At 41.4% G+C, this 24,421-nt stretch overlaps 1 protein-coding gene across 1 annotated transcript in view; it reads left to right on the top strand.

The window, feature by feature from the left end:
* Positions 1–24,421, top strand: part of ncapd2 (non-SMC condensin I complex, subunit D2) — a 50,248-nt gene that overhangs the window by 16,479 nt on the left and 9,348 nt on the right. Inside the window, exons 15-27 of the mRNA XM_051956561.1 lie at positions 2,468–2,668; positions 2,752–2,926; positions 3,733–3,817; positions 4,856–4,992; positions 8,297–8,429; positions 10,214–10,289; positions 10,374–10,592; positions 10,677–10,837; positions 16,086–16,197; positions 17,264–17,387; positions 20,104–20,259; positions 23,766–23,943; positions 24,024–24,118. Coding sequence (XP_051812521.1) covers positions 2,468–2,668; positions 2,752–2,926; positions 3,733–3,817; positions 4,856–4,992; positions 8,297–8,429; positions 10,214–10,289; positions 10,374–10,592; positions 10,677–10,837; positions 16,086–16,197; positions 17,264–17,387; positions 20,104–20,259; positions 23,766–23,943; positions 24,024–24,118 — 1,852 coding nt within the window. The remainder of the gene's footprint in view (positions 1–2,467; positions 2,669–2,751; positions 2,927–3,732; positions 3,818–4,855; positions 4,993–8,296; positions 8,430–10,213; positions 10,290–10,373; positions 10,593–10,676; positions 10,838–16,085; positions 16,198–17,263; positions 17,388–20,103; positions 20,260–23,765; positions 23,944–24,023; positions 24,119–24,421) is intronic.

The raw sequence follows: 24,421 nt of genomic DNA, 5'->3' as shown, positions 1-24,421 counted from the left end.
GAGCCGTCAGCCAAAATTAATTTGAATTGAAAAACTGTGCTTATTGTGTCAAATATTACAATTTGACAATGTGATTAATTCATTAAAACGCCTGTAATTAATTAGATTGTTTTGTCGTTTCAACTGACCTCTAGTTACAAGATTAAGGAGAAAACCGGTACTCCACCAAGGCTGCTCAGTCATTTTGTCATTTCTGACAGATCAAGTCTTGAGAAAATTTAATATAGATTTACCCACAAACAAAATGACCTTGCTCTGAGCACAGCCGTGTGTTCTGCATGTGGACGTTATGTACGGATACCGGATCACGTGACCTAAATATGTAGCAGGCGGCAGGAATTGGTGGGACTCAGAAACACCCCCACAATTTAATCAGCTGTTCCTCGGATCATTTCTGATGGATAAGTCCCGATAAGTCCTCAGAAGTGGATTTGTAGTAGGATCACAATCAGCTGATGCAGTGTTCACTTGTTGTCATGGTTACAGTGACGCCGTGCTGCTATCTGGCAATGATACAGAAATCTTTAACCAATCCGTGGATCCAGACTTTGAGCTGCATCACTGCTAAAATCTAATCAGTAGGTCCTTGTGTCATTTCTGAGCTGCGCCGTGTTCTTTGGTGGAATAAGAAGCAGAGTTATAAATCAAAATAGCAGTACTGTGGGTGTAATCACTGTTTTTTTAAATCACAAAAAGCAACATAAATATTAGTGTGTGTAGAAATGTGAAAGACTCCAGAGTGTTTATTTCTCTCGTGCTCGTACAATGAAATGCAGAGTGACTGCTTCTCGAGGCTGCGCAGCAACAAAACAGGACAAATCCTTCAAAAAACAACGGAAATTCAGGCAAATACTCACCTGAGAACGTAGAAGTTTACTGTCATTTCCAACCTGTTTGTTTTTCATCCCACCTGAAGCAGAACATGGGCGTTAGCTGCTCATTTGCATCTCGGTGTAAACAGTAATTACACGAGCTCGGCGGTGATTATGTCGGCTTTAATCAGAGTCTGACAGTCGTCGTTTTTCTGAATCTGAAATGGGCACCGAAAGTGTTGTGAAGTTGAAAATGCAACCTTCAGCCAAGTTCGTGATGAGGACAAGACTATTTGTTGGCATTTTTTGCCTTTATTAGTTAGAGGGAAGCAGGCGGCACCGAGCCAGAATCAGCCCAAGGACACTGCAATTATGCAGCGTGTTCCTTAACCATTCAGCTGTCACTACGCCCCTACAAGTACGCAGCCATAAGGGATAAGAATGTTTGCACTTTAAGTAAAGCTGCAGTAATTCATCGACTGGTTGTCAGCTGTTACTATCCACTATTTGGTCATTAAATAGTAAAAAATGTGGATCAGAGTTTCCTCAAATGTCTTGTTTAGTCCAAAGATCTTCAGTTTACTGTCACAGAGGAAAGAAACCAGAACATATTCACATTTAAGAAGCTGAAATCACACAATTTAGACGGTTTTTATTACGAAATTACTCAATTAATTCATACTAAAATCATGTCACAGCACAAGCAAACCACTGGACCATTAGTCTGTTGATGGTTTTCTGGATGAATAAATCAGCTGTTTGCTTCTAAAAAGTCATAAAATGGTGAAAAATGTGGATCAGAGTTTCCTCAAATGTCTTGTTTAGTGCAAAGATCTTCAGTTTACTGTCACAGAGGAAAGGAAGCAGAACATATTCACATTTAAGGAGCTGAAATCACAGAATTTAGACAGTTTTTAATTTAAAAGATACTTATACTGAATCAGTTATCAAAACAGATGGTAAATAATTCATTAATTGACAATTTAACTGATGAATCATTGCAGCTTTAGTTGGTTAACTGAGTTTCTGAACAAAATAAGACTTTTTAAAGACATCACCTTTGGTTTTAAGACACTGATAGATGTTTATTTCTTAATTTTTGCCCTAAAGAGGCCAGAAATACTGACTAATTTCTCCAAAATTCATGCTAAAATCATGTCACAACGCAAACAAACCACTGGACCATTGGTCTGTTGATGGTTTTCTGAATGAACTGATCAGCTGTTTGGTTTTTTCGTTTAAACGGTGTAAATTCTGTGATTTCAGCTTCTTCAGTGTGAATATTTTCTGGTTTCTTTCCTCTGTGAAAGTAAACTGAAGATCTTTGGACTAAACGAGACATTTGAGGAAACTCTGATCCACATTTTCTGACGTTTTAGAGACCAAACAGCTGATTTATTCATCCGGTGTTTAAAGCCCTAACTTACAGTACGCTATTTTTATGGATGTTATTGTTTCAGTCTGGAGCTGTTTTTGTTGTCTGCAGATCCTGAGGAACCCAAAGGAAATCAGACTTTGATGGTGCATTTTTTTTAAAAATTCTACAACAGCCTTAAAAAGAAGAGAGATTGAAGATAATTACTGTGCAGCTTGGACAGGTGCTTTGTTGGTTCGGTGCCCGTATGTCTCCTTACGATCCCCGATGTTTTCCTCAGGCTCCGATGAAGACGCCGCAGAGCTCAGCCAGAACTTACCTCCAACCCCGCAGAAAGATGGAGACAAGGAAGGAGAGGACGGAGAGCTGAAGAAGCAGGAGATGCTGGTCCAGTACCTGAGGGACACAGAAACCTTCGCCTTACAGGTGGAGAGAGCGATCTCCGTCATCAACACCATGCTGTACTGGAAAACCACGTCAGGTAGACGAACACACGGCCTCTACGTTAGCCCGGTTTGATCCTCCATGCTTCAGTGATCTTACAGAAGCGTGTTGTCTCTCCAGTGGTCCAGGAGGCGGTTCAGTTCTGCGTCACCGTCTGCGAGTTCAGCGTCGCCAACTCGGTCAGCGGAGTGAGGAAGATGCTGCCGCTGGTCTGGTCCACCGACGCCGCCGTTAAAGACGCCGTGGTTCAGGCCTACAGACGGCTTTATCTGAACCCTCAGGGCGACACCGTCAGGTCTGCAGAACCTCCTTAATCCACACCTGACAGTCTGAAATTATAAGATCGTCCTGGTGGTGTGTTGTCATGACTGGTACTGGTTTGATTTCAGCCAACGACACATTTATTTTGACGTAATTCTAACAGCAGCGTTCAGATTTGGACATTTGCTTGGAGTTTTTAATCCTCCTGTTGTCTTCATTTACCAAAAAATTGTTTCCTTGTCTGAGAAAAATCCAAAAATTCAGAAAAAAATTTGCCCAAATTTCTGAAAATTTGCAAAACCTTCAGGAAGAGAATTCCAATAATTCCTTTTACATTTTCCTTAAAAGTTTTATTTAAAAAAAATCTCCCAAATTTGGCAAGAAAATTCTTGTAAATGTTTTTAAAAATCTTCCAAAAAAATCCTAAAAATATCTAAAATGATTACATATATATCAGTAAAGCTTTTAATATTTTCTTTAGGAACATTCAGGAAAAAAATCTAACAAAATCCAGCAAAATTCGCTGGATTTTGGGTTTTTTTCCTGATTGTTCTTTAGGTTTTAAGTCTTTTTTTTTTTTTTTACCAAAAAAATGTTCAACAGTTTCCCCAAAATGTTGCAAATGTGGTCGTTTTCACTGTGAAAATTTTTTTTTTCCCGCGTTTTCAAACTTTAAAACGGGTCAATTTGACATGTGGAATGACACATGGGTTACAGTAATCTGAGGCTCTTAGTAACTGAATCACAGCGCATATTACTAATTTGGTTGCTGTGGTGCTTTTATTATTATCATTGTAGTTCGGGCGACACCTTAAACAATGATTGTCTGGTTTTTGTCAGGATGAAAGCCCACACTCTGGTGGACAGTCTGTCTGAGCTGATGGTCGATGCTTCTCTGGGAACCATCCAGTGTCTGGAGGAAATTGTAAGCCACTCTTGATATTTCTCTCATATTAATTTCATATTTCAGTGTATGATGGTCTATTTTAGAAACACAGATTTGCACATTATCAAAAGAGACAGTCAGGGGCGAAAGTATCGGCACCCCTGTAATTTTTTCAGAAAATACACCATTTCTCCCAGAAATTACAAATGTTTTTGGTTTATACTTGTTTATTTCCTTGGTGTGCACTGGAAAAACACAAAAAAGCAGAAGGAAAAAAGCCACAATTGACATAACTTTGCACAAAACTGTTGGCACCCACAACTCAATATTTGGTTGCACGCCCTTTGGACGAACCAACTGAAACCAATCGCTTCCTTTAACTAGGGCTGACCCGAAAAGTGGTTTCTGGCCTCCGAATATTCGGGTCCTATTAAAGACGAATATCCGAATATTCGTTCCGCCCCGTAACGTCCGACCGGGAGGGGGCGGCAGCTTGTGGCGGAGACGGCCCGAATATTCGGATCCGTTCGTCTGGTCTCCCGGGTCCAAATTTTGCCTTCGTTTTGTCTTCAGTTAAACTGAAGAATTCCCAAACAGTGGAGGTCTTCAGCATCTTGTCTTGTGTTTATGCAACGAAGTGAAGCGTGACGTCAGAGTCTGCAGCAACCCGGTCATTCGGGTGGAGGTAAGAAACAGGAATGGAGGAGCGGAACACGACAGCAGCCGAAGTGGGCCGAAGGGAAGAGACGAGGGCGAATATTCGGATACCAAAATTAATATCCGGATACCGCGTAGTGAACGAATATTCGGGTATTCGGGTCCAGCCCTACCTTTAACCATCAACACGCTTCTTAAACCTCTCAAATGAAATTTTGGACCACTCTTCTTTTGCAAACTGGAAATAAACACGTGTTAACCAAAAAACTTTTGTAATTGCAACAATTTCTGGGAGAAATGGTGTATTTTCTGGAAAAATGTCAGGGATGCCGATACTTTTGTCCATGACTGTATCTCTATAACAATAACAAAATGAATGTGTTGCAGTATATTGAATTAAAAACGTCCGTGTGTCTGCAGGTTCAGGAGTTCTTCGGTAGCGACAGCAACCTTCAGTCCACCGTGGTTCAGGTTCTGTGGGAGAGATTCACCGGGAAAAGAGAAACTTCGGCTCTACACAAGAGAGCTGCAGTGTTGCTGCTGGGCATGGCTGCACGGTAAGAAGGAGCTCCCAGACTGGTTAATGGAACTAACTTTAACTGAGTAAAGTTTTATTTTATAAGTACAGAGGTGGAGAAAAGTTCTCAGACACCCCGTGCATTTGTGAAATCTTACATTAAGAATCACTCCTTGGTCTTCAAGTGTAATTTCTTTTAGTACAATCACCGCCAAAATACAAAACAAATCATTAAAAGTCGTTAAAAACTTAAAGTTGATTGGTTCCATTAAAATACAGTAGAAATTTTGGGTCATTTTGCTGCCAGTGATCCACTAAAGAAGGTCGTACTTTTTAATACAAGACACGTCTATATAAAGCCGGCACATTTGAACGTTTTTCAGAGACAAAAATGCCTAAAACAAGGAACCGAACGCAGGACACACAAGTTGAGATTGTGTAAAACTTTAAGGATGTCCGACGACTTTTTTCCGCCGCGGTGTGACTTTGACTGGGCGCTAATTTTAGTTAACATTATTACTTCTAAGGAGTCGCCTTTTTGATTTCCACAAGGAGCAGTTGGATAAGTGTGCAGTTTTCTGTTTGAGCTGAGTAAATTAGATATTAGCCATCATGCTAACTCTTCTGAGAGACACAAAGACCTGATTTAATTCAAATCATCAAAGTTTTAGAGCAATTTCTGCACAAATATCTGTAAGCGTTCTGTTTCTTTACTCCATAAACTTTAGATTCTTTAAAGGTATTTGTAAAATTTTATAATGATAAATCAAATAATTTCCACGATCGTTTTTTACCCAGAGTTTTCAGACAAATCAAAATTAAATTAATGTAATGGACTGAATATTCTCAGTGATTTGACTAATCGAAGCATACAGTCAGCGGGATTATTCCTGTCCAGATCAACAGGTTCGTAGGTAAAACCTCAGTGAGTGAAGTGGTGAAATGGAGGCACTTCTAACAGCAGCTTGAGATCCCAAACTCTGAACAGATCCTCCTGTGGATCCAGCATCTGTTGCCATGGTGATTTAGCCGGTTAAAATGGTGGCTATGAGAAACTCTGGCTGTAAGGTCAACATACCTGCTTGGTGTTTCCTCACATTGTAATTCTGTCCACGCTGGGTTCTGATCTCATTCTGGAAAACAAACATCAGGATGAGGGATGATTAGACACGATGACGTGCAGCCTGCATTCAGTGAAAAGCTCTGTTTTAAGGCAGCGCTTGCAGGTGTCGAACATGACTCTTCTGTGGATGAGTGAGGCTCTGGTTGATCGGTGGAAGCAGATTTAACTGGAGCGTATGGCAGATTTCATACCGAGTCATGACGTTTCTGCGCCGCTGAGTAGCTCTTCCTCACCAGCGTCTCGGTAAACTGTTTTTACGTGCGGCTCGCTGCGGCTGCAATCTCATTGCGTTCCCATTGTAATTTGCACCGAGCGCTGAAAGCGTCAGAACGTACGGCTTCTCAAGGCAGCAGGATTACGCCGCACTGAAACTGTACATCCTGGGTCTGAATAATTCAACGCAGCAGCGCCGGGGGGGGAGATCAACTCAGTTTTACTCACTGTGATGTCTGAAGAGGTTCAGTCAGGTGGAAGGAGGCAGAAATCCCAAACGACGTCAGAGGATTGGTACAGTGACGCCTCATAAATATTCACCACAGATCCTTTTTTAGTGTTTTTATATTCTTGATCTTCAGTGGATTAATAAAAACTGACAGCATCAGGTAGAGCCATGATAGAGAATACAGTTTACACTCCAACTATATATTAGGGCTGACCCGAATAGTGGTTTCTGACCTCCGAATATTTGGGCCCTATTAAAGACGAATATCCGGATATTCGTTCTGCCTCGTATGTCCGACGGGGGGGCAATATTCTGATCCGTTCGTGCGGCGGCGGAGACGGCCCGAATAGTTAAACTGAAGAATTCCCAAACACCGGTCTTCAGCATCTTGTCTTGTGTTTATGCAACGAAGTGAAGCGTGACTTCAGAGTCGGCAGCCCCCGGCCATTCGGGTGGTGTTTACAAACACGAATGGAGGAGCCGAAATGAGCCGAAGAACACAGCGGGATGAGCCGAAATGGGCCGAAGGCGGAGGGAAGACAGTAACGCTGCTTTCCGCCAGGTGACGTCCGACGGCGGGAATACTCGGATACCAAAATTAATATCCGGATAGTGCCATAGCGAACAAATATTCGGATATTCGGGTCCAGCCCCACTATATTTCTGATTCTTTTTAACCTTCAAATTATCTGGATAAAAATCTAATAAACGCTACCATTCAAAAGCTTGGTGTCACTGAGAAATGTCCTTATTTCTGAAAGAAAATCATTTTTTTTCAGTGAAGATAACAGTAAATGAGTGATAAATCCAGTGTAGACATTGTTAATGTGGTAAATGACTGTTCTATCTGCAAACGGCGGATTTTTAATGGAATATCTCCATAGGGGTACAGAGGAACATTTCCAGCAACCATCACTCCTGTGCTCTAATGCTACATTGTGTTAGCTAATGGTGCTGAAAGGCTCATTGATGGTTAGAAAACCCTTGTGCAGTTATGTTAGCACATGGAGAAAAGTGTGAGTTTACTAAGGGTATTTAAATATTCCACTTTAAACAGATATTTCACCTGAGCTATGAAAATAGGACAAATTTCTACAAGCTGCTGAGGAGTATTTATGCTGATAATATGAACATTGTTGTGTTTTAGCCGTGATATGTAATAAAATCTGCGTTTTAATTTATTTTAGCACAACAACCTCCATTCCTTTTTTTAACCTATTGACATAATAAAAAACTATGCTGCTGCAGTTATGAGTTAAGTTGAAGTAAACATTATGTAAGCTGTTCCACGCTGCATAACAGCGCTTCCTCTTCCATTTGGGTCCTGCCTCAGCTACTTGACATTCAGTAAATCCTCTCATTAGTCAGAACAGAAGCCCAGCTCGGCTCCTCTTCATTGTAATCAAAGTCACGACCATACACTAGGCTCCCTGCCAGAGCTTTATACACATATATATATATATATATATATTTAGTGTTCCCTCTCAGTCTACCTCAAAGACTGCCGCTGCTGTAGGGAGACTATCTGCAGTCCACCCACACTGCTGCTGCTCCTCATCCAGCATCGCAGCATTCATAACCTATTAAACCTCGTGTGCTGCTGCTAACCCGTCCTCCTACACGCATTATCTGGGCTGCAGCCGAGCGCTGGCGGGGCCCGCACAGAGCGGTTGGGGCAACGCAGATGTTATTGCTTCGCTTTGCACGATCACGTGACCGTTCGGGATTATAAAACGCACGTGCTTAAAGGGTTTTTGTGTGTTTCTGTGGGCGTTTCAGGGCAGAGAGGGAGGTGGTGCTCAGCAACCTGGACACTCTCTGCTCGGTGGCTCTGGGCGAGAAGGTGACCGAAGACTTCCTGCTGGCCAGAGACACGGTTATCACCATCTGCAGCATCACCGACCACGTCAGGGTAAGAGCACGAGAAGCTGAGAGTCAGCAGGTCGAGGCGATTCAACCCAGATCCTTTACACACGAGTAGAGATGAAACTGCAGAGTTTAAAGCCTCTTAACGGTTTAAAAACACTGACATAACAGATCACAAAGATCATTATCTGCTCCATGCTGCACGCCACACGCATTACACAACATTATATTACCATTATTGTGAAATTAAGGCTGCAACTGATGATGTTTTCCATTATTGATTATCTCCTGGATGAATAAATTGGTAATAAATCAGTTTTTTGTGACTAACATGTCACAGATGGTGAAAAATGTGGATCAGAGTTTCCTCAAACGTCTTGTTTTGTCCAAAGATCTTTCTTTTCTTTTCTTTCTTTTCTCTTTATTTGTTTCGGAGGGACACTGCACATTAATAAACATTTTATATACATTAAAAAAAAAAATGTAAATGCACCCGAATTAGCCAAAAGGCTAGTTTGCATCGGCTGTCCCCCCTGCCAGAATTAAAAGGCCAGTGCCTGGTAGGAAAGATATAAAAATAATAGACAATATACAAATGCAAAATACGGATACCATGCAAATCAACAATAAAAATACAAGAAACGCATTAATAAACAGCTAGATACATAGTATCATACTATGTGACCCAGTCTCAATCTTCAGTTTACTGTCACAGAGGAGGAAAGAAACCAGAAAATATTCCCATTTAAAAAGCTGAAATCACAGAATTTAGACTGTTTTATTTTTAAAAAATACTTCACTGATTTAATAAATTATCCAAACAGATGATCAATGAACTGATCGGGGTTCCCACGAGTCCTGGAAATCCTGGAAAATGACTGACCAATTTTCCAGTCATGGAAAATGAGGAAAAAAAGGTCAAATGTCCTGGCCACCATGCTCTTGGTCTGGGCGGCTGGTATTTGTGACCAGTCCTGGTTCCTCTCTGTGTGTGATCATTTGTTTGCGTTTTGATGAGTTTCGGTCTGTAGGTACGTGTGGTTGGGTTGGTGGGTACCGCAGACCACTTCAGTCTGTAGACACTCGTGGTGAGTGCTCCAGACGGTGTGGGCTTAGTGAAGAAGGTTGGATCGTAGCAACAGTGCTGCAGTGTTTGATTGTTTGCTCACCGATCAGAATTCATTTTATTGCCAAGTAGGTTTTTACACTTACAAGGAATTTTCTCTGGTGCTCTTAGTGCAAGTACAAATAAAATAGTCAGTAAAAGAGATGTAAGAAATATAGGATGAAATAGACAAATATACAAGGTAGACACACAGTTACTACACAGTAGTAATTAATATAGTCAACAGAGCTGAATAGCTAATAATCTGAAATGGTAGTTCTGATTGGAGGACTGATCCAGTGATGGAGGAGTTTGGAAGATTAGCTGAGGTGCAGAAAAGGTTATATAAACATTAAAACGTTGGTTATGTCTCTCTGTGAAGACAACTGACTCAGGTAAGTGACTATTGTAGCTGAAAACGTCTGATTTTTTAATGGAATACCTCCATAGGGGTACAGAGGAACATTTCCAGCAACCATCACTCCTGTGTTCTAATGCTACATTGTGTTAGCTAATGGTGTTGAAAGGCTCATTGATGGTTAGAAAATGTGATGTTAGCACATGGATAAAAGTGGGAGTTTAATGGAAAACATGGAATTGTCTGGATGAACCCAAACTTTTGAACGGTAGAGTAAATAAGTTTTGATAGCTAAAATAATGTACTTCCACCCTGTGAGGTTCGTCTTCATGTTAATATGATGCTGTTCGTGTGTTTCTCCCTGCAGCAGTCCAAAGCTGCTCCGTTCAGACTTCCTCAGGAGCATCAGCTGTTCACCTGCCTCACTCAGGCCGTCGCTGAAGGTAAACTCACCGATGATTCCTGAGTTCAGAGCTTTCCCCTCCTGTGGTTCCTCCTCTCACTGCACCCGTCCTCGTGTCCTCCAGGTGTGGTGATGGAGGACCCGTACTGGCAGAGCTTCATGGAGCAGGCCGTGCGCCTCCTCTACTTCCTGGCAGAGTCTCCCGACCAGCTGTGCTCTCGGCTTCTGCAGCGAAGCGCTCGCCTGGTGCTCGATCAGATCGCGGAAGGCGGCGAAATCAACAACAAGGACGTGAGCCAGATGCAGGACGGATCCCAGGAGTCCGGTGATCAGGGTGAGCAAGGTGAGCGTCCCTTTGTACGGCAGACGTCTGTTTTTAAACGTGATGGCTGCTCCTCTGCTGACTCTCCATCATGGCGTCCTCCAGTGAGCTGTGTGAGTCTGGCCCAGCTGCTGGCTCTGTGTGGCGCCGTGGCGTTCTGGCAGGTGTCTCACCTGGAACGGAGCGTGAGCGCCGAGCTGAGGAGGAGGAGGGGGGAGACGGAGGAGAGGGAGGAGAAGGAGAAAGGCCCGTCCAGCAAGGCTAAGGTGAGGAGCTGAAATGATGTAGGAGGCGTCTGGAAAACAGACTTGGATGACTTTATTAATCCCTGGAGGGAAATTAGGTTAAATGGATATTCAATAAAGGGGTACATAATGAGACATCACTGAATATTCGGCTTTTTCCCATCGTCCATCACACTTCTGAACTCAAAATAATAATGCACAGCGTCACTTTTAATGGTTCACATACTTTTTACATGCAATCTCCTGCCCATATTTATTCTGTCTGAGTTTTTTTCCTGTTTGATTTCATTTACTTCCAACACTGTAGCATTTTGTCTCCTTTGCATATGTTGTGAAAATGTCCTTATTTTTGCAACTTTAATTAATATAGAGCAACTTTAACTAATATAGAGCAATTTTAATTCATTTTAGGGCAACTATTGCTAATCCAGAGCAACTTTAGCTAATTTAGGTCAACATTAGCTGGTGTAGAGCAACTTTATCTCATTTAGAGCAACTTTAACTTGTATCAACTTTAGCTGAACAAAAGTGAGAGTTTTGATGGAAAACAGAATTGTCTGGGTGACCCCAAACTTTTGAACGATAGTGTAGGGCAACTTTAACTTATTTAGAGCAACTTTAACTAATATGGAGCAATTTTAACTTATTTTTCAGCAACTCTAACAGCTATTTGTTTCCGTCATGCCCCCATGTATGATGACAAAGCGAATATATTGTCTGTTCTTGTTACGATCCAACCTCTAGGGGTTGGCTGGATGCAACAAAATAACCAGATGGTGTTGGTTTAGGTTAAGGGATTTATTGCTTAGTAGTAAAAGGAACTTAAAAGTGACAATAAAACACAAGACTGGTGAGTGTTGCCAACACAAAGAACGGAATAAAACATAACGAAGGCTAACAGAGTTTGTAACTGAGCTAAACACAAAGAAAACAACTGAACTCCCTAGCCAAACCAGACTACAGGAGCAACACCCACCACCAGGAACAAAAACTAATACAAAAGGTGTACAAAACGAACTAAACAAAACTGGTGCCTCTGAGTAGGTGTACTTACTGAACACACAGTTCATGAATGCTCAAAATACGAAGTGGCTTCTACACATAGTTGGCAGACTATGAATTGGAGCCTCAGTCTCCACTGACACGTAGGGCTCCACACTAAACTAAAGCCAACAGAAGGTCAAAGTTGTCTGGAGCACCCACTACAAGTGCTTCCAGACCGAAAGACCACACAGAACAATACAGAGCCACAACACAGAGAGGCACCAGGGTGGACTGGTCAAAGTAACAGCCACCAAGACTAATGGCATGGTGGCACTTTATAGGTAGCAGGTGTGGCGCCTGGCTGCCTCTGGTTGGTTGGAGGAGGAGGAGCCGGAGGGCGGGGAGAACCAGACTGGAGTGCAGGTCGTCATCAGCTCTGTCGTCAGCTGAAACGGCTGGCAGCTGGGGTTCCAAAGGCTCTGCAAAAAGCCCCAGCTGAACCCACACACAAATTACTCCCAAACAAAGGCCCTACAAAACACCACCTCAAAACAAGACGGCACACCGATACTGGTGGCCGTAACAATTCTAAAAAAAGAAGGTAAAATAAGACAAAAATATCTAAAATATAACATGGGGGAAAAAAGAATATACTAGAGTGATACAGAAATGACATAAGTAGATACAGATGAATTTACAGATGTAATGAATGACATTTAGCACGTAGAATACTTTCAGATATTTTTTTAAAATCACCCGTAGACCCACTTCCATCAGGTTTATTCTCACATTACATCTGAGTCTGTTTGAACAACAATATCTGAAGAACTATTAAAGATAAAAACCTGACTTTTTTTCTTTTATTTCTCATCATGTCACTGATTCAGAATCAGATTATGGATGGAATAAAACATTCCAGCTGGTTTAATCTTTGAGCACATTAACAAAAACCGATAATCCAGAAGTCGGCTAGTGGTATTTTCTTACCAAATGTAACTGCACGTCACAATAATACAAAACAGAATACTTTAATATGAAATACTGGGTCACAAACACAAAAAGAAATTTGTTTTCATTGACCTTTTATAACAGATTGAGCAGCTTTGACCAGTTGTACCACAAAAGCACAAATATTGGCCGATAGTCTGATCCAAGTAGAAGATTTATTCGCATATTTGGTGCAGTTTCTATATGATTTTTGCCATTTAAAAACTTTATCCACCGCTATAATGGGAGATGTGAGATGATACTGTGCTGTGACGGTCTGCTGCTTCCTTCTGATTTGTTATTAACTGGTTGTACAGAAACAATCTGATTCCATCACTGTGGGCTCTGAGATGGACGTTTTCATTATTTCATGACAGTTAATATGTAAAACCTTGAAGATATTCACGAAAACAGTAATTACTCCGGGTTCGGTTTATGCCGTTTTTGGGTCTTCTCGGCGTTCTACATGACAGAAGTTGTCGGTTTCCAGTTTTTGCAGACTTTCTAATGTTACTTAACAGTCAGAGATGAAGCCGAAACAGCCTCGTGTGGCGAAACTCTCTCTGACAATCAGACGGCGGCTCAGCAGGACGGCGTGATGAGATTTATTTTAGCGGCGCAGTCAGATGGCTCGTAATTGTTCGGCGCATCGGGGAGCAGCCAGATGAATGTTCCCGTAATTATCATTACACTTTTATTGCTCGTTTATCTTCGGTTTGTCACCGTTTTCTCTGTGTGGATTAAAGCCGAGGCGAGGAAACGCAGAGGGTTTGTGACACCGCGGGTAGAAATAAGTTTCAGTGAACGGTTTTAAAGTTCGGATATAAACTTGTTCTCGTTACCGACTCTGATCCCCCAAAACCCGTCGGCAGGTTTGAAATGCATGAAATCTTCAAAAAAAAAACTCCAAAAATACTGTATTTATCAGGCAGGAATCGCTGGATGTTAAAGTCTCCAGCAGTCCTTGAGCATAAACTGTCGATTCCTTTTGTAAAATTAACCAGATCTGAACTGAAAATCTTTTTTTCTGCGTGTCTCATTAAAATAATCTCAAAACTAAAGCACCAGATCCTGTAACACATACTTTATTTTCTATAGAGGATGCAGAAAGCGTGAACTGGCCGTCGCTAGCTGAACTCCCACAATGCTCTCTGCTTGCCAACATGGAAATCCCTGCCTCCTCTTGTTGCTGCAGTAATAAACAGAGTACTACACTTAGTCGATGTTACTTGAAGTATTATCAAGGGAAATGAAAATATCTGCTATCGAAACATGTTGGTGTAATACCAACACATTCATAGCTGTGAATTATGTCTGTGGTATCATTTTTGGACACTACAAAAGTTGTGCAATATCAGTTTTTTTTCCTCGTATCATAGAATCTGTGTAGTGCAGGGTTTTTTTTTCTACTTAATAGAAATACACTACCGGTCAAAAGTTCTAGAACATCCTAATTTTTCCTTTTTTTGGCTGGGACTTATGCACGTTAATGTCTCATTGTACTCTGAAATGAAAGCAAACAACAAATAAACAAATTAAGTGGAAAAAAATCAGTTTAGAAACCAAAATGTTTTCTAAACTTTTGGAACCTCTGGCAGGTATAACAGCTGAACACACTCATTCTTTCCACAGTGGAAATCAATTGTTCTTCAGAAAGTTCTTCCCAGCTCTGTAGCAGAAGTTCCCATAAATTGATGCTTTTCACAACTTCTCTGTAGGATAGACCTACATTTTTAAGTGTTATCATGGTCTGTCTCTCTATTGCTAATTGCCTTTTCCTCTCCGTTTTTATAGCAGCACACCACTTTCTGCAGTACAATATGGTTCTAATAATGCTCTGGAGTAGCTTGGAAAATCCAAACTGAATCTCCATGTAATCTCCTATCTCCATGTTAGGAGATACAGGAGAGTCAGTTTGGCATTGGGCGAATTGAATCGCGTTTCCCTCCCGGGAAAGTTCGGTACGACCAATCATAGCACGGGAGGCGGGAGTTAATGCTGCGTCATCTTCAGTGCCTGGATTACCCATAAAACACCTGCACACCTCCCGTAACCAAACACAAACATTAACAAAGTTATTCCTAACACCGCTAATCGTTCGGAAGGAGTCTTTTGTTGCGTAGCCTTTTCAAAAATAAGTGTTGTACTTGAGAGTACCCCATGTATTTGCAGATTTTTGTGACAAAAACGGCAGTAATCATTCACCGCGACGCTTTCTCGGCTGCATGCCATTGTTGTTTGGACTACATGGACTTCAAGGTGGATTTGTTTGTGCGTCACATCCGTGTTACGCTGATTGGTTCTTTCTCATTCAAGCTGCATTCGTTAACCCCTCTTTTTTGAAATCGTCTCCTATCATCGCAGTGCCAGACTGCCTTTATTTGTATTTATATTAATACATAAATAAAGTCAGTCTGGATTTTCCAGACAAGAGCTGGAGGGTTCCACGGTTTGTTTCAACAGTACTTCAATGCAGACAGAGGGGGTTGGAAAGGATGTAGGAAAGTTGGGACACCTGTAGGATTTGGTAGCACCAACTTTCAGGGCTTGATCGACCTCCATTGCTGCAGAACAGCTTAAAGCTGTTAACCCATTTCTTGTTCTCTGAAAAAGGCCTTTTTATATAATTCAGTTTTGGGTAGCCTTACTTTTTTGTTTAGCTTTTCATTGGACTTGAACTAGTTGATTTTCAATAAAAACATAGAACTTTGGTAGACCGCGGTAGTGTAGACGTAAATACTTCTGTCAGTACAGGAACAATCGGAACTAGTACTCCACCTTTTGTGTAGCTCTGATATTTCTTAAATGTTTGAACTCTCTGTTTTGCTTTTGCAACAATGCAAATTTCAAATAAATGATTCAGGAGCAACAAATCAGTTAATCGGGACGTCCCTACTTTCTAGAGCTGAAGTGCAAAAAATGCAATTCGTAGACTGTACAAATATTTATTGGCATCATTCGTGGACACTTAGATGTCATAGAGGTTGATTCCAGGTTTTTCTTTCCCGCTTTCCATCGTTCTGCTGACAGAAGAACTCTCTCTCCTTCATGTTGTTCTGGTTTCACAGAGCTGCAGGACTTTTAGACTGAAAAATGAACCACAGTGAAGAAAAATGTACTTCCATACCTCCACTAAGCTAATATCTAAGACCATACATCAGCCTAACTTTACTGAAGAGCATCAAGACCATAAAATCCAGTCTGACTGCAGAGTGCACAGATTAGTCCTTATGGAGACGTTTTACAGCTCAGATTAGTGTCCGTTTTTATAAATCTGCTTTCACGGTTTTCCCAACAGCAAACGGCCAATGAGAGCGCCATGGAGGAGGAGCTGGGGCTGATCGGTGCTTCGGCCGACGACACGGAGGCCGAGCTCATCAGGAAGATCTGCGAGACCGAACTGCTGGCTGGTAAATAAAAGCCACTTTCTTTGTGCTGCATTTAAATACTGGAAAAAATGCTCCTCTCAAAACAAGAGAAAAAAACTTATTTCAAGGAACTTTTACCTTGAAATAAGTAAAAAAATAAAAAAAAATCTGCCAATAGAACAAGTGAAAAATGACTTGGTAAGATTTCTAGAAATAACATAAGATATTTAGAATATTGAGATCTTAAAATTAGCTGGAAAAACTTATTTTAAGCTTCATTTTACCAGGATTGGCAAGCTTAGGTGTCTTAACCCTCCTGTTGTCCTCATTTACGGCACCAAAAAATATTGCTTCCTTGTCTGAAAAAAATTCAGCAAAAAAAATCCCCCAAATTTATGAAAATTTGCAAAATCTTCAGGATGAAAATTTCAATAATTTCTTAAAAGTTTCCCTTAAAAGCTTTATTTTAAAAAAAAAAAATCCCCAAATTTGGCAAGAAGTTAAAAAGAAAAAATTGTAAAAAAAATTTCAAAAAATGAGTAAAAATCTTCCAAAAAACTCCTAAAAATATCTAAAGTGATTACATATATATCAGTGAAACTTGTAATATTTTCTTTAAGAACATTCACAAAAAATCAACCAAAATCCAGCGATTTTCGCTGGATTTTGGTTGATTTTTTTGTGAATGTTCTTAAAGAAACATATTTTTTTAACATTTCTTTTTTCCCCATCAAAAAATGTTCAAAAATTTCCCAAAACATGTTGAAAATGTGGAAGTTTTTACTGTGAAAATATACATTTTTTCCCCCCCACATTTTTAAACTTTAAAACGGGTCAATTTGACCCACAGGACGACACGAGGGTTAAACAAAATAATTTCAAGACTGTTTGACTTAACAAGATATTTAAGATGCATTTTCTTAAAACAAGTCCCTCCGTCTGCTGAGATGTCACTTGTTAAGAGAATTTATCTTAAATCAAGCGGGAGGCGACATTTTAACTAAAAATAAGACAAATAGACTTGGTAAGATTTGGAGTTTTTGCAGTGAACCCCAGTCCTCATATCTGGGTGTGTTTTTTCTCGTTATAATCCCACCTCTGTGTTTAGAGGAGAACCTGCTGAGCGCGTTCCTTCCTCTGCTGGTGAGAGTCTGCAGCTCCCCAGGACGTTATTCCCACCCTCAGCTCACCACAGCTGCCTGTCTGGCTCTGTCTCAGTACATGATGATCAGGTAAACATGCCCGTTGCGTCTTTATTTCACCGTTTGAGTCCAGTGTAGTGTGAGGGAGGTGATGGAAATCAACCGTAGATCCAATCCAAACATTCACCGGTTTCAGCTCATTTTTTCTGCTCTTTTGCGATATCCGCTTAAAATGTGCAGGAACAATGTAAAGCACCAACAAACTCATGCAGATAAGGCAACAACCGGCTCTGTAAATGCACGTTTCTACTGCTGTAAGCCCATAAAATCAAAACATTTGACAGTTGAACAAAAGAGAAAACACAGCTGTAGACGTTTGTGCCCCCTGGAGTCGTACTATAAATTATCACGTCTGTAGAATGCTGTACATTTGTAGCCTAGCCGCGCTAGACCCATGCTCTGAAGACGCAAGGGTCTAGGCACGCTCGACAGGGAGGGAGGCGGGCTAAAAGGTTGTCTATCAAATCACTCTGCAGCAGTTGGGTAGGTATACAACCAATCAGCGCAACGAATAGGCTCCTAGAGCGCCGGAAATCAGAGGATGCGGTAGTTCGATGAAGCCTTATTTATACAGTCAATGGGTGAAGCTCAAGTATATTACAGACATGTTAACAGAAAGATTATTCAGAGTCGGTGCTAATGGAGCTCAACGACTGTTGTCGTTTTTGTTGTCGACCCTGGCAGAGAATTAAATTCGTTGTCGTGGGTTGTCTAGCGCGGCTAGGCTAGTTGTTTCCGGTTGTTTCTGTCAGAATCGTCGCGCCTCTGTCGTCACTTCGTTACGCCCGCCTTCTGACTCTACACTTCATGGTGATTGGTCGGCCAGTTTTAGGAGAATCCAACCTCGAGCCTTATGGAGGGTAACTAGACCCACCCTGGCAGAGAATTAAATTCGTTGCCGTGGGTTGTCTAGCACGGCTAGGCTAGTACGTTTGTATGAATGCAGACTAATTATACTTCCCTCTGTGAGCCTCTTTCCTTTTATTAATCCCTAAAGGTCACTCTCATTTCAGTTACAGCAATGCTTTAGTTAACGCCCTGCTTTTAGGCTGATTATTCGTTTAGTTCACTGTTGGTTAGAAGTTAAAATTATCTTTGTATTTATTGTTTTTGCAATTCTGAAAAAAACTGCTGTTAAATGATTAAAAGTTGTAATCAGATTAATCACAGGGCTGCTGTGGATTAATTTTCGATTAACTATCATGCGTTTTTAATCTAAACTAATCGCTAGCAGCGTTCAGCATCTCTCCTAGTCCATTTCACACCATCTGATCGCGCATAGCGTTGCTCTGCGGTCTTATATTTTTGTCTCATTTTTGTCGATTTGTATTTTGCTTTATTCATTTTTTGTGGCGCATTTTTGTTTTTTTGTTTCTCGCTTTTGTAGTTTTTTGTCTCGTCTGTGTCGTTTGTCACTTTGTAACTCTCCTGCCTCATTTGTTGTCTTTTTTCCCCTCGCTTTTGTCGTTTTGTCTCATTTTTGTAATGTATTGACTGTTTTTTCTAAAATACTCTGTCGTTCAGTTCCAGATAGCTGTGACTAAATGTTGTGTTCCTTTGCAGACACTCTGTTATCCTTAATGTGGAAATAAGATGAGGCATAATGTTGCTGAAATTTAACTTACTTTTCTTTAAGAAAAATTTCCATTTGTTCATCATGTTTTGTCAAAATTCCTTAAATGTCAACATTTTCAGAATGTACTTTTTTGCACTAAATCAACATGTGGAGTTGTGGTTATTTATGGGTTATTATGATGTGGTTTTACTGGTTTCTGGAGATCAAATTGTTCTGATTGTGGAACCTGAACTAAAATGAGTTTGGGTTAAAGGCTACTTTGTACTAATTTCTTTCAGTTTCATTACCAATCAGTAGACCCTCCAGAAAAACGCGGGCTAAAATCCTTGATTATGCGAATAAATATGCCTGGTTTTTATGCCATTTAATGCGGGGAAATTGCGGAAAGTTGCAAAGTATGCGAATAGTTGTGAAATATGCAAAAAGATGCGAAATACGTAAGAACTGGGAAAAAAAGGCGATTCTTCTCCTACATCCTGTTACTAGGCTACCACTGAATGAAACCTCGTTTCTCGTTTGCCTTGCAGCTGTCTTGGAAGCTGCATCCATTACCGTAAGTTGGTTGAGTCCTTTGTGTTCAGCAAACCTTTTGCTGTGCTTCGTCGTGGAGAAGTGCTGCAACACGGTTGATTTTCTTCGGTGCTCCAGAACAATGCTGCACGGGGTGCAAAGAAGTTTCCCCCCACTTTCATGCAGTAAATCTGGGTACTGTTTTGCCCGGTCTCTGGCTGAAATATTCGTAGGTAAATGTGATCTTTGAGCATTCGCCATTCTTGTTTTTCGTCTCTGAGCGCCGTGCTCCGCATCAGCTCGTGCCTCTAGCGTGTGTGTGAATGCGTGAACTGATGACGTCAGGCCGGGCGTCACATAAAAACTCACAACTCCATTTATATCGGTTATAGTTTTCTCATTTTATACGGAAATTGTGAAATCAAGCGGGACCGCATATTTCTCTTTTTTTTTCGTGGAAATGTGAGATTCTTGCGGGAATTATGCGCTGTTTTGCGGGGATTATGCGGCCTTTTGGGAAATAATTGACCCCCGCATAATCAGCGGCATTTTGGTGATTAATGCGGGAATTCATGCGATCGCATAATCACGTTTTTCTGGAGGGTCTAACTCAGCCTCTTCATTAACTTCCTGTATTAATTGTGTGTTTCCTCCCTTCAGCCCGTCGGTGTGTGAGGAGAACATCCGCCTCATGTTCACGGTTCTGGAGCGCTCTGCTCTGCCGGTGGTCCGGGCCAACGCCATCATCGCCCTGGGAGACCTCACGGTCCGCTTCCCAAACATTCTGGAGCCGTGGACTCAGAACCTCTACGCCAGGTGATGTAACGGCGGTAAAATAGAGAATCTGTCGCAGCAGCGGCTCCTCTAACCGACTCCACTCCAGTTTCATGCGCGTTATTAGAAAATCTGCAGCTTTGCTCCGTTTTGCCACATTGCCCAGCCGAGCCGTCAGCTGTGGGAGTCCTGTAAATGTGACGCCTGGGTCTTCTACACTCTACCGTCTCCGTGGCGTCGGCGGTATCGACTGCTGTCACGACGCTCCACTGAGCCACATGATGGGAAAACTTTTGCACTGGAAAAAATACCCCTCTCAAAGCAAGAAAAAAAAAACTTATTTTCAAGGAACTTTTACCTTGAAATAAGTAAAAAAAAAAGTCTGCCAGTAGAATAAGTGAAAAATGTCTTGGTAGGATTTCTTGAAATAAGATGTGATATTTAGAATATTAAGATCTTAAAATTAGCTGGGAAAACTTATTTTAAGCTCTATTTTACCAGGATTGTCAAGCTTAGGTGTCTTAAAATAAGCCAGACATGCTACAAAAAAAACAGTTTTTCACTCAAAAATTGTTTTTTGGCTTTTATGTAACCTCGTAATTTGAGATGTATTAACCCTCCTGTTGTCCTCATTTATGGGCACCAAAGAATGTTGTTTCCTTGTCTGAAAAAAAATCCAAAAAATCTGCAAAAAAATCCCCAAATTTCTGAAAATTTGTAAAACCCTCAGGAAGAAAATTCCAGTAATTCCTTTAAAAAATTCCCTGACAAGTTTATTGAAAAATTGCCCAAATTTAACAAGAAAATTACTAAAAATCTTCTTAAAAATATCTAAAGTGATTACATGTATATCAGTAAAACTTCTATTTTCTTGAAGAACATTCACAAAAAATCAACCAAAATCCAACGAAATTCACTAGATTTTGATTTTTTTTTTTTTGTGGATGTTCTTAAAAAACGCTTTGAACATTGTTTTTTCCACCAAAAAATGTTCAAAGATTTCCCAAAAATGTTGAAAATGTGGACATCAGAAGTTTCACTGAGAGGTTTTTTTGCCTTCACACATTTTCAGACTTTTAAAACGGGTCATTTTGACCCGCAGGACTACATGAAGGTTAAACTTATTTTGAATTTTCTTGTAAAATTCAACTCAAAACAAGATAATTTCAAGATTGTTTGACTTAACAAGATATTTAACATGTGTTGTCTTCAAACAAGCTCCTACATCTTGCTGAAATGTCACTTGTTAAGAGAATTTATCTCAAATCATCGAGTGGGATGAGACATTCTGACAAGTAGTAAGACAAACAGACTTGGTAAGACTTTGAGTTTTTGCCGTGTTCCGTCTTTTTCTCCACTTTTTTTTTTAACGGGGGAAGCCAAACTTCGAGATGATCCGTGTTCGGCGAACTCCAACGCAGGCCTCGTGTTGTGACCCTTCCGGGGGTTGCCGTGGTAACGGGGCCCTTTCGCGTCATGACTTTTAGAGAGCCCGCCCCCCGCGACTGAACCTGGGCGGAGCCTCGGACTCGATTTCGAGTCGACGAGCGGCTTAATTACTAGTGTGTCCAGATTGTGACTCGGAGCGATGACCGGCGGTGTAATTACACGCAGCGCCTCAGCGAGCACAAGGGAACAATTTCGGGCAGAAAGGTTGACGGCTTTCGTTTTTAAAAAACACTTAATGCTCTCCTCCCGCCGCACCAGCTGTTTGCCGAGGAGAACTCGGAGGGCTGAAGTTGCTCCGTTTGATGGAGTGTGGTTTTAATTATAATGGCTGGTAGCGCTCACTCTGAGGCGTTCTGGTCGTGTAAAACATTCTCTCCTTTCATTCAGCGTCGTTGCCCTCCCAGTGTGTCCCACCTGATAAGCGTTTCACTGTCTTCCCTAATTGTCTCCCACACACCAACACCTCCGCTGTTCTCAGAGCCGCCGCTGCTGCCCTGGCACCTCCTGATAAGCGCATTAAGAATTAATTACCCCGCTCATTGCCGTTGTAAGCTCCTGCTCTGGCGCGTGGAAGCACCGTGTCGGGGCGTCTGATCCTCCGCCAGGAGTCCTGCTCTGTGGCGGCACCGAGAACTGGTTAATGAGTTTCTTTTGTTCCGTGTTTTTTGGGTGAGTTTGAGTCTAAATTGGGGCTCAGAGTGGCGTCGGATCGCCCCGCCGCAGCCCGTTCGGTCCCATTGTGTTTTAGGAGCGTTCTGGTTAATTTCAAGTCTCTACAGGAGCTTAATCAACTGCAATTGGGGGGGAAACAAATGAACAGGTGATGAGTAATTTCCATATTGGCTGGTGTTTTTAGCCACAATGGTGATGTGGCTCCAGGAGTTTGGTTCAGATTGAAATACGAGCAACAACTGCTGGATGATGTGCAGTTTGTTCATGTTATCCAGAGGATGGATCAGTTTATCACTTTGAAATCTGGGCGGTTTCCGTCCCATTTTTCTAACCCACAGTTTCATGTTTCTTTGGTTTGGTTGTTTCATGTTATTTTTTTCCTCATCTCGTGTCTCGTTGTCATTTTGTGTCTCGGTTTTGTCGTTTTGTGTCTTGTTTTTGTCATTTTGTCTTGGTTTTGTCGTTTTGTCTCGTTTTTGGCATTTTGTGTCCCATTTTTGTCGTTTTGTCTCCTTTTTTCATTTCGTATCTCATTTTTGTCATTTCGTATCTCATTTTTGTCATTTCGTATCTCATTTTTGTCGTTTTCTCATTTTTGTCTTTTTGTCTCATTTTTGTCATTTTGTGTCTCGTTTTTGTTATTTTGTGTCTCGTTTTTGTCATTTCGTATCTCATTTTTGTCGTTTTCTCATTTTTGTCATTTTGTCTCATTTTTGTCATTTTGTGTCTCGTTTTTGTCATTTTGTGTCTCATTTTTGTCATTTTGTTTCATTTTTGTCGTTTGGTCTTTTTATCATTTTGTCTCGATTTTGTCATTTCCTGTCTTTTTTTTGGTTGTGTCAGTTTTGTGTCATTTTGTTTCTTTGTGACAGTTTTGTGTCTTTGTTGTCTCCTCATACTGTAGATATTTTTCTTTCTCGTGGTTCCTTTTTTTTCCACAGAATTTAATGTCACAGCTGACTGTTTCTTACACTGATCGATAGTTGATCACTTCTAGCAGATTCACGGGGTCATTTTGGTCATTTTATTTGAAAGATAATGTGCCTAATAAACCTGCTGGTGGGTTTACAGGTTACCTAATGAAGAATTAGCATCAGTTTGTGTACAGACATTCATGGTCCCCTGTCATTTAGAATAACGATGACCTTTTCTTGGGTAGAATCAAGATCTGAATTGCAGTTCTTCTCACAGATATAGATTTTAGTGGATCATTTACTAAAGTTGGATCATCTAGATTGTTGGACTGCAGTAGCCTGAGCGCCCTAAGCAGACCAGAGAAGCCCAACAACTCTGAGCAATAAGACTTTAGAATCGGGGCTTGTTGATGTTAGCATGTAGCCGCTAGCAGCCTACCAGCTTCACTGTGGACCCTGCAGAGATGGAGACCGAACCGTCCCCACTAATTGAGCTGTTCTGTCGTCCTGCAGGCTGAGCGACGAGGTTCCCTCTGTGAGGCAGACGGCTGTGACAGTTCTTACTCAGCTGGTGCTCAAAGACGTGCTGAAGGTCAAAGGCCAAGTCAGCGAGGTGGCGGTGCTGCTAATTGACCCCGAGCCTCACATCACCAGCCTGGCCCTGAACTTCTTCAACGAGCTGGCCACCAAGGTGCTCACGTCCCCAGAGCCTCCCGCAGCCCGAGTATAATTGGGGAGGTTTTTAACTGTGCCCTTTGTGTCACCCGACAGGACAACGCCATCTACAACCTGCTGCCAGACATCATCAGCCGCCTGTCGGACCCCGAGAGAGGCATGAGCTCAGAGGACTTCAACACCATCATGAAGTGAGTCGCACGGCTGCAGATGATCGGCTTTTCCTCCATCTGCTGCTTTGAGCAGGATTATGAAGGCAGGAGAACTGACAGCTCTGATCTTTCAGGGTTTGTTTAGATCAAAGTCATTCTAGTTTAGGTTCCATATTCAGTGGGCCGGACCAGTAAAACCACAGCATAATAACCTATAATCACTTTGTTTTAGTGCAAAAAAGTACATTCTGAAAATGTTCACATTTACAAAGTTGGTTTTTTTTTTCAAAATATTATGAACAAGCTGAAATGTCTGATGAAACTTAAGTTCAAAATCACCAA

Source organism: Acanthochromis polyacanthus, chromosome 12, assembly GCF_021347895.1.
Source record: "Acanthochromis polyacanthus isolate Apoly-LR-REF ecotype Palm Island chromosome 12, KAUST_Apoly_ChrSc, whole genome shotgun sequence".
NCBI classification, from domain to species: Eukaryota; Metazoa; Chordata; class Actinopteri; family Pomacentridae; genus Acanthochromis; species Acanthochromis polyacanthus.
Note: the sequence above shows the minus strand (reverse complement) of the source record. Positions and strands in the feature narration are given on the sequence as shown.